The sequence below is a fragment of the Manis javanica genome, chromosome 2 (genome assembly GCF_040802235.1).
Source record: "Manis javanica isolate MJ-LG chromosome 2, MJ_LKY, whole genome shotgun sequence".
NCBI classification, from domain to species: Eukaryota; Metazoa; Chordata; class Mammalia; order Pholidota; family Manidae; genus Manis; species Manis javanica.
In genome coordinates, this window is record NC_133157.1 from 202,264,751 (window position 1) to 202,279,077 (window position 14,327).

Genomic DNA, 14,327 nt, shown 5'->3' on the forward strand with positions numbered 1-14,327 from the left:
CTCTTAATAAGTTGGGCTAGAGGCTTATCTATTTTGTTTATTTTCTCAAAGAACCAGCTCTTGGTTTTGTTGATTTTTGCTATTGTTTTATTCTTCTCAATTTTGTTTATTTCTTCTCTGATCTTTATTATGTCCCTCCTTCTGCTGACTTTAGGCCTCATTTGTTCTTCTTTTTCCAGTTTTAATAATTGTGATGTTAGACTATTCATTTGGGATTGTTCTTCCTTCTTCAAGTGTGCCTGGATTGCTATATACTTTCCTCTTAAGACTGCTTTCGCTGCATCCCACAGAAGTTGGGGCTTAGTGTTGTTGTTGTCATTTGTTTCTATATATTCCTTGATCTCTATTTTGATTTGTTCATTGATCCATTGATTATTTAGTAGCATGTTGTTAAGCCTCCATGTGTTTGTGAGCCTTTTTGTTTTCTTTGTAGAATTTATTTCTACTTTCATACCTTTGTGGTCTGAAAAATTGGTTGGTAGAATTTCAATATTTTGGAATTTACTGAGGCTCTTTTTGTGAGCTAGTATGTGGTCTATTCTGGAGAATGTTCCATGTGCACTTGAGAAGAATGTATATCCTGTTGCTTTTGGATGTAGAGTTCTATAGATGTCTATTAGGTCCATCTGTTCTAGTGTGTTGTTCAGTGCCTGTGTGTCTTTACTTATTTTCTGCCCGGTGGATCTATCCTTTGGGGTGAGTGGTGTGTTGAAGTCTCCTACAATGAATGCATTGCAGTCTATTTCCCTCTTTAGTTCTGTTAGTATTTGCTTCACATATGCTGGTGTTCCTGTATTGGGTGCATATATATATTTAGAATGGTTATATCCTCTTGTTGGACTGAGCCCTTTATCATTATGTAGTATCCTTCTTTATCTCTTGTTACTTTCTTTGTTTTGAAGTCTATTTTGTCTGATATTAGTACTGCAACCCCTGCTTTCTTCTCACTGTTGTTTGCCTGAAATATGTTTTTCCATCCCTTGACTTTTAGTCTATGCTTATCTTTGGGTTTAAGGTGAGTTTCTTGTAAGCAGCATATAGATGGGTCTTGCTTTTTTATCCATTCTATTACTCTATGCCTTTTGATTGGTGCATTAAGTCCATTTACATTTAGGGTGACTATTGAGAGATATGTACTTATTGCCATTGCAGGCTTTAGATTCGTGGTTACCAAAGGTTCAAGGTTAGCTTCTTTAGTATCTTACTGCCTAACTTAGCTCGCTTATTGAGCTGTTATATACACTGTCTGGAGATTCTTTTCTTCTCTCCCTTATTATTCCTCCTCCTCCATTCTTCATATGTTGTGTGTTTTGTTCTGTGCTCTTTTTAGGGGTGCTCCCATCTAGAGCAGTCCCTGTAGGATGCCCTGTAGAGGTGGTTTGTGGGAAGCAAATTCCCTCAGCTTTTGCTTGTCTGGGAATTGTTTAATCCCGCCATCATATTTAAATGATAGTCGTGCTGGATACAGTATCCTTGGTTCAAGGCCCTTCTGTTTCATTGCATTAAGTATATCATGCCATTCTCTTCTGGCCTGTAGGGTTTCTGTCGAGAAGTCTGATGTTAGCCTGATGGGTTTTCCTTTATAGGTGACCTTTTTCTCTCTAGCTGCCTTTAAAACTCTTTCCTTGTCCTTGATCCTTGCCATTTTAATTACTATGTGTCTTGGTGTTGTCCTCCTTGGATCCTTTCTGTTGGGAGTTCTGTGTAATTCCATGGTCTGTTCGATTATTTCCTCCCCCAGTTTGGGGAAGTTTTCAGCAATTATTTCTTCAAAGAGACTTTCTATCCCTTTTCCTCTTTCTTCCTCTTCTGGTATCCCTATAATACGAATATTATTCCTTTTGTATTGGTCACATATTTCTCTTAGTGTTGTTTCATTCCTGGAGATCCTTTTATCTCTCTCTATGTCAGCTTCTATACGTTCCTGTTCTCTGGCTTCTATTCCTTCAATGGCCTCTTGCATCTTATCCATTCTGCTTATAAATCCTTCCAGGGATTGTTTCACTTCTGTGATCTCCTTCCTGACATCTGTGATCTCCTTCCGGACTTCATCCCACTGCTCTTGCATTTTTCTCTGCATCTCATCCCACTGCTCTTGCATTTTTCTCTGCATCTCATCCCATTGCTCTTGCATTTTTCTCTGCATCTCTGTCAGCATGTTCATGATTTTTATTTTGAATTCTTTTTCAGGAGGACTAGTTAGGTCTGTCTCCCTCTCAGGTGTTGTCTCTGTGATCTTTGTCTGCCTGTAGTTTTGCCTTTTCATGGTGATAGAGATAGTTTGCAGAGCTGGTACAAGTGACCGCTGGAAGAGCTTCCCTTCTTGTTGGTTTGTGGCCTTTTCCTGGGAGAATAGCGACCTCTAGTGGCTTGTGCTGGGCAGCTGTGCACAGACAGGGCTTCTGCTTCCTGCCCAGTTGCTTTGGGGTTTATCTCCGCTGTTGCTGTGGGCTTGGCCTGGCTGTGGCTGTTCCTCCAAAATGGTGGAGCCCCGTTGGAGGGGGAGCGGCCAGGAGGCTATTTATCTCTGTAAGGGGCCTCTGTGCTCCCTGCTGCCCAGGGGGTTAGAGTGCCCAGAGATCCCCAGATTCCCTGCCTCTGGTCTAAGTGACCTGTCCTGCCCCTTTAAGACTTCCAAAAAGCACTCTCCAAACCAAAACAACAACAGCAACAATGAGAGAGGGAACAGAAAGGAAAAAAAAAAAAGGAAAAAACACGCGATTTTTTTTTTTTTTTCCTCAAGTGCCGGTCCCAGGCACCCGCTCACTGGTCCTGCTGCCCTGTCTCCCTAGCACCAGGGTCCCTGTCCTTTCAAGGCTTCCAAAAAGCACCCACCCACCGGTCCCGCAGGGAAGGAACGCTTGATATTCTTTGTCCTCAGGCACTGGTCCCAGTCACCCGCTCACCAGTCCCGCTGCCCTGCCTCCCTAGTACCGGGGTCCCTGTCCCTTTAAGGCTTCCAAAAAGCACTCGCCAAAAAGAGAGAAAAAAAGGGGAAAAATGCGCGATTTCCTCCGTCCTCAGGTGCCGGTCTCAGGCACCCACCCACCGGTCCCACAGGGAAAAACGCACGATATTCTTTGTCCTCATGCGCCGGTCCCAGGCACCCGCTCACCAGTCCCGCCGCCCTGCCTCCCTAGCACCGGGGTCCCTGTCCCTTTTAGGCTTCCAAAAAGCACTCGCCAAAAAGAGAAAAAAAAAGGGGAAAAACGCGCGATTTCCTCTGTCCTCAAGTGCCGGTCTCAGGCACCCGCCCCCCGGTCCCGCAGGAAAAAACGTGGGATATTCTTTGTCCTCAGGTGCCGGTCCCACGCACCCGCTCACCAGTCCCGCCACCCTGCCTCCCTAGCACCAGGGTCCCTGTCCCTTTAAGGCTTCCAAAAAGCGCTCGCCAAAAAGAGAAAAAAAGAGGGGAAAAACGCGCGATTTCCTCCGTCCTCAGGCGCCGGTCTCAGGCACCCGCCCGCCGGTCCCGCAGGGAGAAACGCGGGATATTCTTTGTCCTCAGGCGCCGGTCCCAGGCACCTGCTCACCGGTTCCGCCACCCTGCCTCTGTAGCAACGGGGGCCCGTCCCTTTAAGGCTTCCAAAAAGCACTCGCCAAAAAAAAACCGCACCGGTTTCTTTCCACCCGCCGGGAGCCGGGCGGAGGGGCGCTCGGGTCCCGCCGGGCGGGGGCTTGTATCTTACCCCCTTCGCAAGGCGCTGGGTTCTTGCACGTGTGGATGTGGTCTGGATGTTGTCCTGTGTCCTGTGGTCTCTATTTTAGGAAGATTTTTCTTTGGTATATTTTCATAGCTCTATGTGTTTTTGGGAGGAGATTTCCACTGCTCTACTCATGCCGCCATCCTGGCTCTGCCCTATCCAAACTTTTTTATTTAAATACATTAATTATACTTTATTCTTTTTCTGATGATTTTAATATCTGCAGCGTGTTCGTTCAATTTTGCCATGTGTTTTTCTGCTGATTTTAATCATGTGATCTTTTTTGTGATTTTATGATTTTTTTTTTTTGGTGTATATTTGAATTTGTATTAATAGGAACTTTATCTCAGGGTATATTTTGAGCCTGTGTTGAGCTGTATTCCTCCAGAGAATATCTGTGCCTGCTTCTGCTAAATTCCTGGGTATACAGCCAATTGAAAACCACCTTCAAAAGTTTGATTATGGAGTTTGTTTGATCCTCACAGACAGTGTGAATTCTGGTCTCTAGACTGTATGAGGATCAGCTTCTGGGTGGTATTTCTTAGCAGAGGCATTTCCTTTTCTCCCCATAGCTAAAGGGGAAAGAGCATCCTGGTCTGCCACCTGCTAGTGGATCCTTTTTTTCTTTTCTAGTTCATTCAGAGTATGGCCTTTCAAGTTCCTCCGTTTTAAGGAATGTTTTATTCCGTCTTTCCCCCACCTAGCATAAGTCCAAGTTCACATTTCATTGTCTGTGTGGGCTATGAAATAGAAGCTTTGCAGCAAACCTCAACCATCTCCCCTGTCGTCCCCCAGGGCAGTCTCAGGGTACGTGCCTGCTGCTCTAGTTTTGTTTCTTCTTCATTCCTGGTACTTAAGGATTCAGTTCTTAATTATGGTAATGTTTATTTTATTTTAAACAGCATTAATAAGCTTTTTTAGCTGGAGGGTTGGTAAGATTTTTCATTTGCAATACTGTTGGAACAGGTTATAAAATATTTACATATGACCTAAGAGTCAAACTGTAAGGAGAAAAAAGTAGCAGAGAAGTGAAAGAGAAGGGCTAAGCTCTGACTTGAAGAAAAAGAAGGCATAAAATAGGAGAAGAGCTATGGAAATTTTCAAATATTTAAAGTATAATAAACTATTTCAGATATAGTATCCTCAGTAATATGTAATAAACCCTGTCTGATGATTTAGCATAATTACGATTATTTTCTCAATCAAGAATACACACAGTGGTGTTATGTGTCAATAAAGCCTTAAAGGAGCTGTAGGAAGACATGGGTGTAAAAGCCACATTCCCTTGGTCTAGACTAACCCTTTCTTATGGCAAGGATGGAAGTTTGCATCTAGAGAAATTGTTGAGTTCTTGTCATGTGCTCAGTAATGAGGACTGGGGATAGGTGGAAAATAAATTTGAATGTTAAAAAGGTTCCTGGTTTCTAGACATGGTGCATGAATATGTGTGAGCCAATTAGTCACATTTGAACAAAATCTTCCATTAAAAACCAACCATTTAAGATGCAGAAACAAAGAGTTGCATCAGAATGGGTATGTTAAGTGGGTTGCATTGGATTTTGCTGCAAGGAACAGAAAAGCTGGTGTAAACCACTGGGACATTCGGAGGTTCACTGTTTGCTCAATGGAAAATTGAAAGGTCAGTGGTTCCAAGGTGTATGTGGCTGCTCTACGACTTTGAGGACCCAAGCCTGTGTCAGCTTTCCAATTTGCTTTCCTTAGTCTTGTGGCATCTTGATCAAATTGGCCCAAACTGGTTTAACATGCCCATTCCTGGTTGCAAAAGAATCTGGGCAAGGAAATTTCTGGCTCTGTTAACCTTTATAGTAGGAGAAATAAAATGGAGAAGGAAGTCAGGAAAGAATCTTTGGTAGCTAAACAATGGTGTCTGTCACATGGGGGAAATAGTTGCATTATATATATAAATAACAGTTAAAGGAGTGCTGTCCAAATACATGAAGAGTTTCTTCACATTAAAGAGAAAAAGACACACAACACAACAGAAAACTGAAAAAAAGTATATATATAAATAGGTAGTTGTACTGAGATAAAATCCAAATGGACAAACATTATGAGAAGATGCTCAATCATAGTAGTTTTAAAGGAAATGAAAATTAAAATAAGAGTAAGGTTATATTTTTACCAATTGGTTTGTTGAAAATGTAGATTTACAATATTGTGGAGGAGGAAATATAATTTCCCTTCTACCCTTTTAGATTCTTGGCTGAGATCCCCTCCCCCCCTTATAAAAAGATAGATTAACAGGATAAAAACAAACAAAAGTTTAATAACATGTATAAACTTCTATGCACATGGGAGATACCAGAGAAAACTGAGAAACTCCCAGAAATGGCCAAGACAATCACTGCAAATACCATCTTCACCTAAAGACAAAAGAAGATGATGTCATTAGTGGGCGGGCACCCAGCAGAGCACTGTGTGCAGGGGAAAGGTGGCTGTGAGGATTCATCTTCTCCATCAGTGAGAGTTTCTAGGGATTTTAAATCGTGCTTCTCTTCCTGGTACACCGAGGGGGACACCTTCGAAATAGATTTCACTTATGAGTGTAAATGTCTCTTACAAAAGGGTAACATTTACTCGGTTTTCAGGGCTTCTCCTGTGTCTGCAGTTTCTTAGAAATAATCAGCCTAAAATAATCCTTATGCCAAAGAAGCACTTCCTGGGGTGACAAATTCTGCTCGCCTTCAGTATCACGTATTGGGTAAGGTGTAGAGAAACAGAGACCCCCCTTAAACTCTGGGCAGAGGATTGGACTGGTTCGGCTGTTTTGGAGTGTGGTTTGGTAATACGTATACCTATCCATCAAATTTCAGTTATAATTCTACTTGTGGACATCTTAAGTATTAACATTTTGTTCTCAGTATTAAAATTTGTACTTCAGGGCTGTATAAGGATATTAATTGTTGTATGGTTTAAGCAGCAAAGAAATTGTGGGAAAATCCCCTGTATTTCCAGTAATAGGAGAATGGTTAAAGAAATTATTATATATCCATCATTCAGAAAACTATGTAATTCATTAAGAATAAGTTAGACCCATATGCTATGTCATGGAAAAAATCTCTAAAACATATTAAGTTAAAAAACCCCAGAAATACATCAAATAATGCCACAAAAGTACTATAGGTAATCTTTTCTATAGCTGCATATACACATATGTAAAATGCAGTTTTATAATAGCATTTTAAAAGTCTGGAAGATAAGTAACCAACTGCTCCTGGGGAGGGGAGTGAATTTAAGCTGTTAAATCAAGCTGGAAGAAACCTTAAAGGTCACCTGATTCTGTCCTTTCCCAGATGAGACAAGGGTTCTGCCCTGATACAGAAAATCATTTTCAGTAGTCATGATGTAGCAGGCACTAAATTGGAATCACATGGCGAGAAAGCTATCCTATTTCCAGTAATCATTTAATCCTTCAGCCAGGTGAAAGCAATAGTCTCAGTCTGGCACCCACATGACCCCTCTAACACTCATCTCCCTTCTTAACAAAGAGCAAGCCCATGACTCACAGTCTTCAATAGGAACAAAATCCAGCTCAATTTGATAACATTATTTATTGTAGATTTTTAAGGTTAACCTTCTATTCTTAGTAATACATTTTTCCATCTACTGTAGTGCTATAGTATTTGCTTATAAAATAGCCAATTAAACAATATTCAGAATGTATGCACATATATATTTATATACATATATGCCAAGAATATGTTTGCAAAGAATACATATACACATATATACATATTTATTATGTATGTACATATAGATCTATATAAAGAAAAATGCTATTAAATAAGTACAGGTGGTGCATTAATATGACAAAAATCTTGAGGGGAAATGAAAATAAAGTTTCAGAAACACTAGTCTAATTAGCTTGTTCATGGTAGAAATAAATAGTTAAATTGATACTTTCATGTTTTCTTACAATTAAATAATTCAATCTCAAAGTTGTAGTATAAGACCTACACAATATTAGATTAATGGTATATTTTATTATTTGCATCCATTAATAACAGTCTTACATACTAAATTCAAAAACCTGTGACTTTTTTTAATTTGAAAGGAGTTGGCATAGGAAGTTTTCTCTATGTATGACATCAGCAGGGAGAGGTGAGCCTGGCTGGCAATTTTCCAGTGAAGGATGATGATGAACACAAACCATTACACAGTGTGTCGGCCTTCATACAAAATAAGAATGATGTCATCTATATTATTAAGACAAATGGATAAAATATACTGCTTTAAGGTTTGTCTTTGTGCTAATACTTAACATCTGTTGCCAGGGTGGTCCCGGACTCCGAGGACCGAAGGGCCAACGAGGGGATCAAGGCCCAAAGGTAATGTTCTCTCTCTCTCTCGCCTGTAAATAGCTATAACATAATGTTGGATTAAGAACCTTGTACCCTTTGCAATCTAAAGCTCCTTATATTTTTATAGAAGTTGTATCTAAGCCTTTTCCCTTAAAGATTTGTGCTTTTCATCAAAAATTCATTTAATAACTTAGTGAAAAGAAAAGTTTCTGTGTCAGAAATACAGCATCAATGTTCTGAGCAGTTAATCTCCAAGGTACTAGTTCTTCTCTGGTACATTCTTCTTTCCCTCTCTCTACAACAAAGAGGTATCCTGGGGGGTGGGGGTCACTAAGTCACCAGCAGGCAGTGGTCCTCCCAGGTAATTTCTCAGGTTTTAGATTCCCTGTCTCCCTTCCCACTGTGGATAATCAAACACACAGCTATAGTTTCCATTCTTACTGCCAAAGGCCACCAAGTCTGGTGGTTCAGGTTCTACACTGTACAAAGGCACCAGCTAAGAGGACAGAGCCATGCCGAGCCTGTCAAGGCACACATTTTCCTACTTTATAAGAACAACCCCTAAGGGATGGCAGAAGCCCAACCAGAAATTGAGTGCAGGCCTCACCATCCTCTGTCTGGCTTTTGTCAAATCTTGTAGCTTGTCTCCTGGCTTCAGTGGCTTCAGTGATACTTCACATCTGTCCCCAGATTAATTTGTTTAAAGATATGCCAGATCATAGCACACCCTTAAAATTTGTAGTCCTATGCTGTTGCCTTTAGAATACAATTCACCCTCCTTGGCATGGCATTCAAAGCGCTTTATAATTTCACTCCCTGTCTCAATTTCACCATGTTGCTCCACGTGATCTCCTCTCCATCCAACTTGCTTGACTTACTGCTTCACTATGGTTACTTATTACATTTGCATAGCATGTATTCATGGAAAAAAGAACATTGCAAGGTTTTGTACTATAAAATTGGAAACAAGTGAAGCAAGGTAGGAGAGAATGTGGGGGACAAGTAAGTGAAAGAAGGCTGAAGATAATCAATTAATCAAATACTAGCCAACTTAAAACTCAGACCAGAAGAGACCTCTTTTTTTTAAATTTATTTTTGTGTTTTCTTGGATTGTGACACATTTCCTTAGGCATAGACTTGATGTGTTTTCCTTGGTTGTGTCCCTTATGGTGCTACAGAGAAGACTGGTGGTTTGAAAGCCTCTTCTCAGGCAGGGGTACCCTGGGTCTTCCTTCGTTTCATCCAAGGACAGGACCCATGAGCTCCTGTAGACTCCGACTTCCCCTCCCTCTGGGGTCCCAGCATGATCCTACTGTTTGTCTAACGTTTTCACTGGATGATGGTTCTGATCATGCAGATGTATTAGGAGTTCACAGATGTTTGATGATCTCAATATTTACCCCTTTCCTCTAATAATCCATCCCCACTGGACCACTACTGATGTGGTTACTACTGTATGCTGATTTGATGAATCACAGATGCAAATTTTTTTAGGCAAAAATCTTATTGGACAAAGTATGTTCACATGTCCACCAATGTGGATAGTGTAGGAACAGATAAATTATAGCTTTCATATGGAGCACCCTAAAATGTATTGTTTTCTATTTTGTGACTCTGAATTTCAGTGCCAGCAAAGAGATAACAAAGATTTAGAAGCTCAAAGTAGCCCTGTTACTGCTCTTTTCTAGTCATTTTTGTCTCATACTTTGCAGAATAAAATGAGAACACCAATTTTCTGCCCTTCTGCTCCATTTTTAATTCCTCAATAAAATATAGATGTTATAAACTATTATAAATATTATATAATAGCTGTAAATTACCTTCTTATCCCTTCCATTGTATTTTAAAAATTATAGGTACCTCTCTCCCCCCCTCCTTTTATACCATGTTTCTTGTAAGAATAGTTTTCTTTCATTTTCTATATCCTCACCTACAAAATAATTCTTTTATTTTATTTTTTGGCACGTAAGTGTTCACAGCACCTTTGTTCACCATAGCAAAAAGACTGGGACAATCCAAATGTCCATCAGTAAATAAATGAACAATTTTCTGTAAACCCATGCAATGGAATACTACTGAGCCATCAAAAGGAACATAGAACTGAAACATGCAACAGAGTGGATGAACCTCGAAAACGCTCTGCTGCATGAAAGAAGCAAGAAACAAAGGAGCTCATAGTGTATAGTTCCATTTATACACACAACAATCATTCTTAACCCACATAGGATTTCTATTCCCCCAAGAGTCCTGTGAAATTGCTATTATTAAAGTCACCAATTACCTCCTTGTTACCAAACCCATGGGCTATGGCTTAATTATAATCTTGTATTCTCTGCAGCATTTGACATGGTTGGATGCCTCTCTATTTGACATTCCCTCCTCTTTTGGCCTCTCCTTCACCACTTCACCACTCTATCATTACTCTCCCTCTCATTTGTAGGCCTTTTCATTTCAGATTCTTTCCCAGGCTTCTCTTCCTCTCGCATCTACTGATTTTCATCTCATCTTTATCCCTTTCCTCTTTCACCCTATCATCATCAGTCTTCTTAATAACCTAACCCACAAATACACCTTCAAAAGTCCATCCCTTCTCAGACCCTCTTGATGCCTTGACTACTGGGCATTTCTGCATGATTGTGACCATGCATCTAACATGTAAAGGCTGCACTCATTATGTACCTCCACTTTATGCTATTTTCCTTCTGTATTGCTTGTCCCAAGTAATGGATTCACCAGTCTCACATTTAAGATGATACCCAGGTGTTGGAAGTCTTAACGATAAATGAATAGCCTTCACTGGAGTCACAGAACAAGAAAAATACATGAGAATATGTAGTTTTTCTGGGTCTAAGATTAGAGGCAGTGTAGCTTTAGCTAGAGCACTGGGTCCAAACTATAGAAGTAAGATTTGCTTAAGTGGAAGGAATGTCTGATCCTGAAAAAAAAAGGAAATCAAATCATATTGAGCCTAGGACAGGTTACTCAGTGGACATTGAAGAGGCATTGGGTGATGGCAGGATCAAGGTGAGGAAGAAAGCAGAGGCTAGGTGCGATGTCTTTCTATGAATGCAGAGGAGTGGCCCTGAGATAGGCCTTGACAGTGTGAAGGTGGAGAGAAGGTGGTTCAGCTGGATGCTGCGAACCTTCACAGAGCAGGAGGGCGGCCTTAAAGCACTCATTCTTTTGGATTTGTTATGGAGTGTGGGGGGTCTAGTTACTCACATAATTGGCACAGTGTTTTTAGTTATGGAAGCAAAACAAAGATAAAGTTGAAGCAACCCTGTGTGTTTACTCTTTTGATTTACTGATGACATTTTGCCTGGGAGGTGAATCGTCTGAGGCTTGGTGTCTTATCCTGTGAGGTTTCATGTATTAGGAAAAGTTGTACAAGGAAATTAAAGTACCCTAAGCAGAAATATCTTTTGGGTACCAGAGGGTCTAACTTATATCTGGGATGACTTTCCTCTCTTGCCTTCTAGGGACCAGAAGGCCCTCGGGGTGAAACAGGCCCTGCAGGACCTCAGGGTCCCCCTGGGCCCCAGGGACCAAGTGGTCTGTCCATCCAAGGAATGCCTGTGAGTTGTGTGTAAACATGCAGATGAATTTTATTGTTATCACTTTTCCATGGGTTACAAAGAATGAACTTCTATCTTGTGTGCCTTAATTATGAGCCTCCATCCCTTCCACACCCTAAAAATAAGAATTAAGAAATGAATTGAAAGTAATGATTGGGGTTCATTCATTAGCCAATCTTTCATTCAATGCAGATACATGCCCAAGCAGTAGGTATGAGCAGTTTGTCAATAGAAAAAAACCAAAGGTTGACATGTATTGCCCTTTTTCTTATTTTCTTGTTTGATTTGTGGATGTGATAAAATCTAGAAAGTAACAGATGTTATACAAATTTGTTTTTCATTATGTGTTTGTAGTAATTGTCTATGTAGATTCAAGAAAGCCATTTATTTGTGATTTTATCTCAATGGGCATTAAAGTGCTGTGCACTTAGTATGAATTTTAGATTACAGACAGTGTACCTTATACATCCATATTTCTTTGTAAAAGTTCTGTGTACCATTGAAAACAAATTTAATTCACTCACTGATCTTTATTAATTTTGTGTAGGAATCTAGATTTAAAGAATAAAACAAATCTCTTTTAAGTAAAATTATTATTTGAAAGATACAGATCTCTTCAAGCACATTTTTAGCAGTCTTTCTGTATATCTGATTGTATCTTCCTAGCTAGAAGTTTTCTGTTCTAGGGTTATTTTCACATTTTAAAAAACATTAGCATGACAATTTGTACAATTACTACTACTACTAATAAGTCTTTGTTAAGGTCTTGCTACCTGCCAGGTTCTGTTTGCTTTTCTATTCTTAAAAATTTCTAGTCAAAACAAACAAATTTACATAAAGGTAAACTTTAAAAATCTGAACTATAAACAACATTGAAGTCTCCCTTCCACATATTTACAGTATAGGCTTAACCATATCAGACTGTATATTCTGTGTTGAAACTATTCTGATATATAAACCTTCAGCTCCATAGGAATGCTTACGTAAGTGGTGTAGCATATATGATGAGTGAAATACACTGTATTTGAATATTACTGTGAAAGCAATTTAATGTTGAAAATGTTAGGTCAGTAGAAAGCAAGAAAAGAATAGGAATTTACTGATGTGAACTTAACCCAATATACTTTTGGTTATTTAGGGAATGACAGGTGAAAAAGGAGAGAAAGGAGATACTGGCCTTCCTGGCCCACAGGTATTACTTAAATTTTTTTAGCCTGTTGCTCTCAGTTCTACAGCTTTGCCAAGTGAGGGAGAAGGGCTGTAGCCTGAAGTCAGCTGTGATTTTGGCATTAAGTGGTTTCTATGGTAAAGACTATTAGTGTGTATTTGTGTGCTGTGAGCCTCTTCTGAGGGCCATAGTGATGCTCCCCAGGTGAGCCCTACTGGGTGACAGTCCTTTCCTATAAATAAGTTCTGGGTTCTGAATTCTGAGTCACAAAGGCCTCGCCTTTATGCTGGTAGGTTTGTTTGGAGGCCTTGATCTATTTCAGGGAACCTGGGTGAAAGGGCAGCTGGTGTCAATGGATCTGACTGATTTGGGTCCTTGTTCATCCTAGGGTATCCCGGGAGCTGTTGGTTCACCAGGACGCGATGGCTCGCCAGGCCAGAGGGTAAGGACTGGCCTGAGGTTGGTTGGTAGCACAGTAGATCCCTTTCCAAGTCACTCTTTGCTTCTAGCAGGTTTCTGTGCAAGGAAGACAAACCACGTGGGCATTTTTTTTCCTTTTCTTTTCCCTCCGATGTACATTCTACTTACCCTGTGTCTATTTCCTATCACTGACATCTTTTATGTCCATTAGTTTCATCAAAATGTGGGAACTTCCATCAAACCTTCCCAAATTGGCAACACTTCTTTCTGAGCGTTCCCATAATCTGTATAATATGTAGTTTGCACTGACTTGTGTAGATTGGTTCAGCAGATTTACCAGTTTTTTTCAAATTCTCAAGCCATAAACCTAAAGGGAATCAAGAATCATATGAGCTAAAGTTTTATTTGACTATCTGTAGTATTCGCCATTTATTTAATATATGTCTATTATCTATTCTGCCCTGTTCGAGTGGGTAGCAATGAAAGGAATTATAAGATTGGTTAGGAGAGGATTGAGTTAACATCTAGTGTTTGCTTACATGTCTTTACTAAGCCAGGTTTGAAGTTCTCATTCGCAAAGTTGTAGGATATTGAGAGAAAATATAGCCAAATAGGAAACTATAATACATGCTGCGATGGGGTATTTACAAAAAACAGATAACTACGCCAGAGGAGTCTCAGAAGAGGGATAGAAGTTAGGCAGGTGCATGAGAAAAGGGAAGCTATCCCAAGCGGAGAGATCAGCACATGCAAAGGAATGAGGATGAAGAGAAGGGGCGCATTTCCATGACAACTATTACCGTAGTTGAGTATGGCTGGATATCTGAGTACAGAGTGTGGGGGGTGGGGGGGGCGTGGACGTGTGTGCACACATATTTATACACACATGTGCACAGAGACTCAGAGGTGGGAAGATTGTCCAAAAATGCAGCTGGAGAGGCAAACACAAATTTATGTAAATCGTCTATCTTTTTTTCAGGCTAAGGATTGTGAGCTTTAACAGGAAGGCAATAGCAAGTCATTAAATTTTCAGCAAGGGAGAGAAAGGCTGGTCTTCCTTAAACTGTCATGAATTTAGACAGGTGGACAGCTCCACAGTTTCTCTTAAGACTGAGTCATCGGAAGTGTTAACCACTTA

The 14,327-nt window shown here is 40.2% G+C and overlaps 1 protein-coding gene across 4 annotated transcripts in view; it reads left to right on the top strand.

The window, feature by feature from the left end:
* COL14A1 (collagen type XIV alpha 1 chain) overlaps positions 1–14,327 on the top strand; it is a 225,284-nt gene that overhangs the window by 166,577 nt on the left and 44,380 nt on the right. For all 4 annotated transcript variants that reach the window (XM_073230026.1, XM_073230025.1, XM_073230022.1 and 1 more), the window contains exons 37-40: positions 8,000–8,053; positions 11,506–11,601; positions 12,740–12,793; positions 13,158–13,211. In XM_073230026.1, the coding sequence (XP_073086127.1) occupies positions 8,000–8,053; positions 11,506–11,601; positions 12,740–12,793; positions 13,158–13,211 (258 nt within the window). The remainder of the gene's footprint in view (positions 1–7,999; positions 8,054–11,505; positions 11,602–12,739; positions 12,794–13,157; positions 13,212–14,327) is intronic.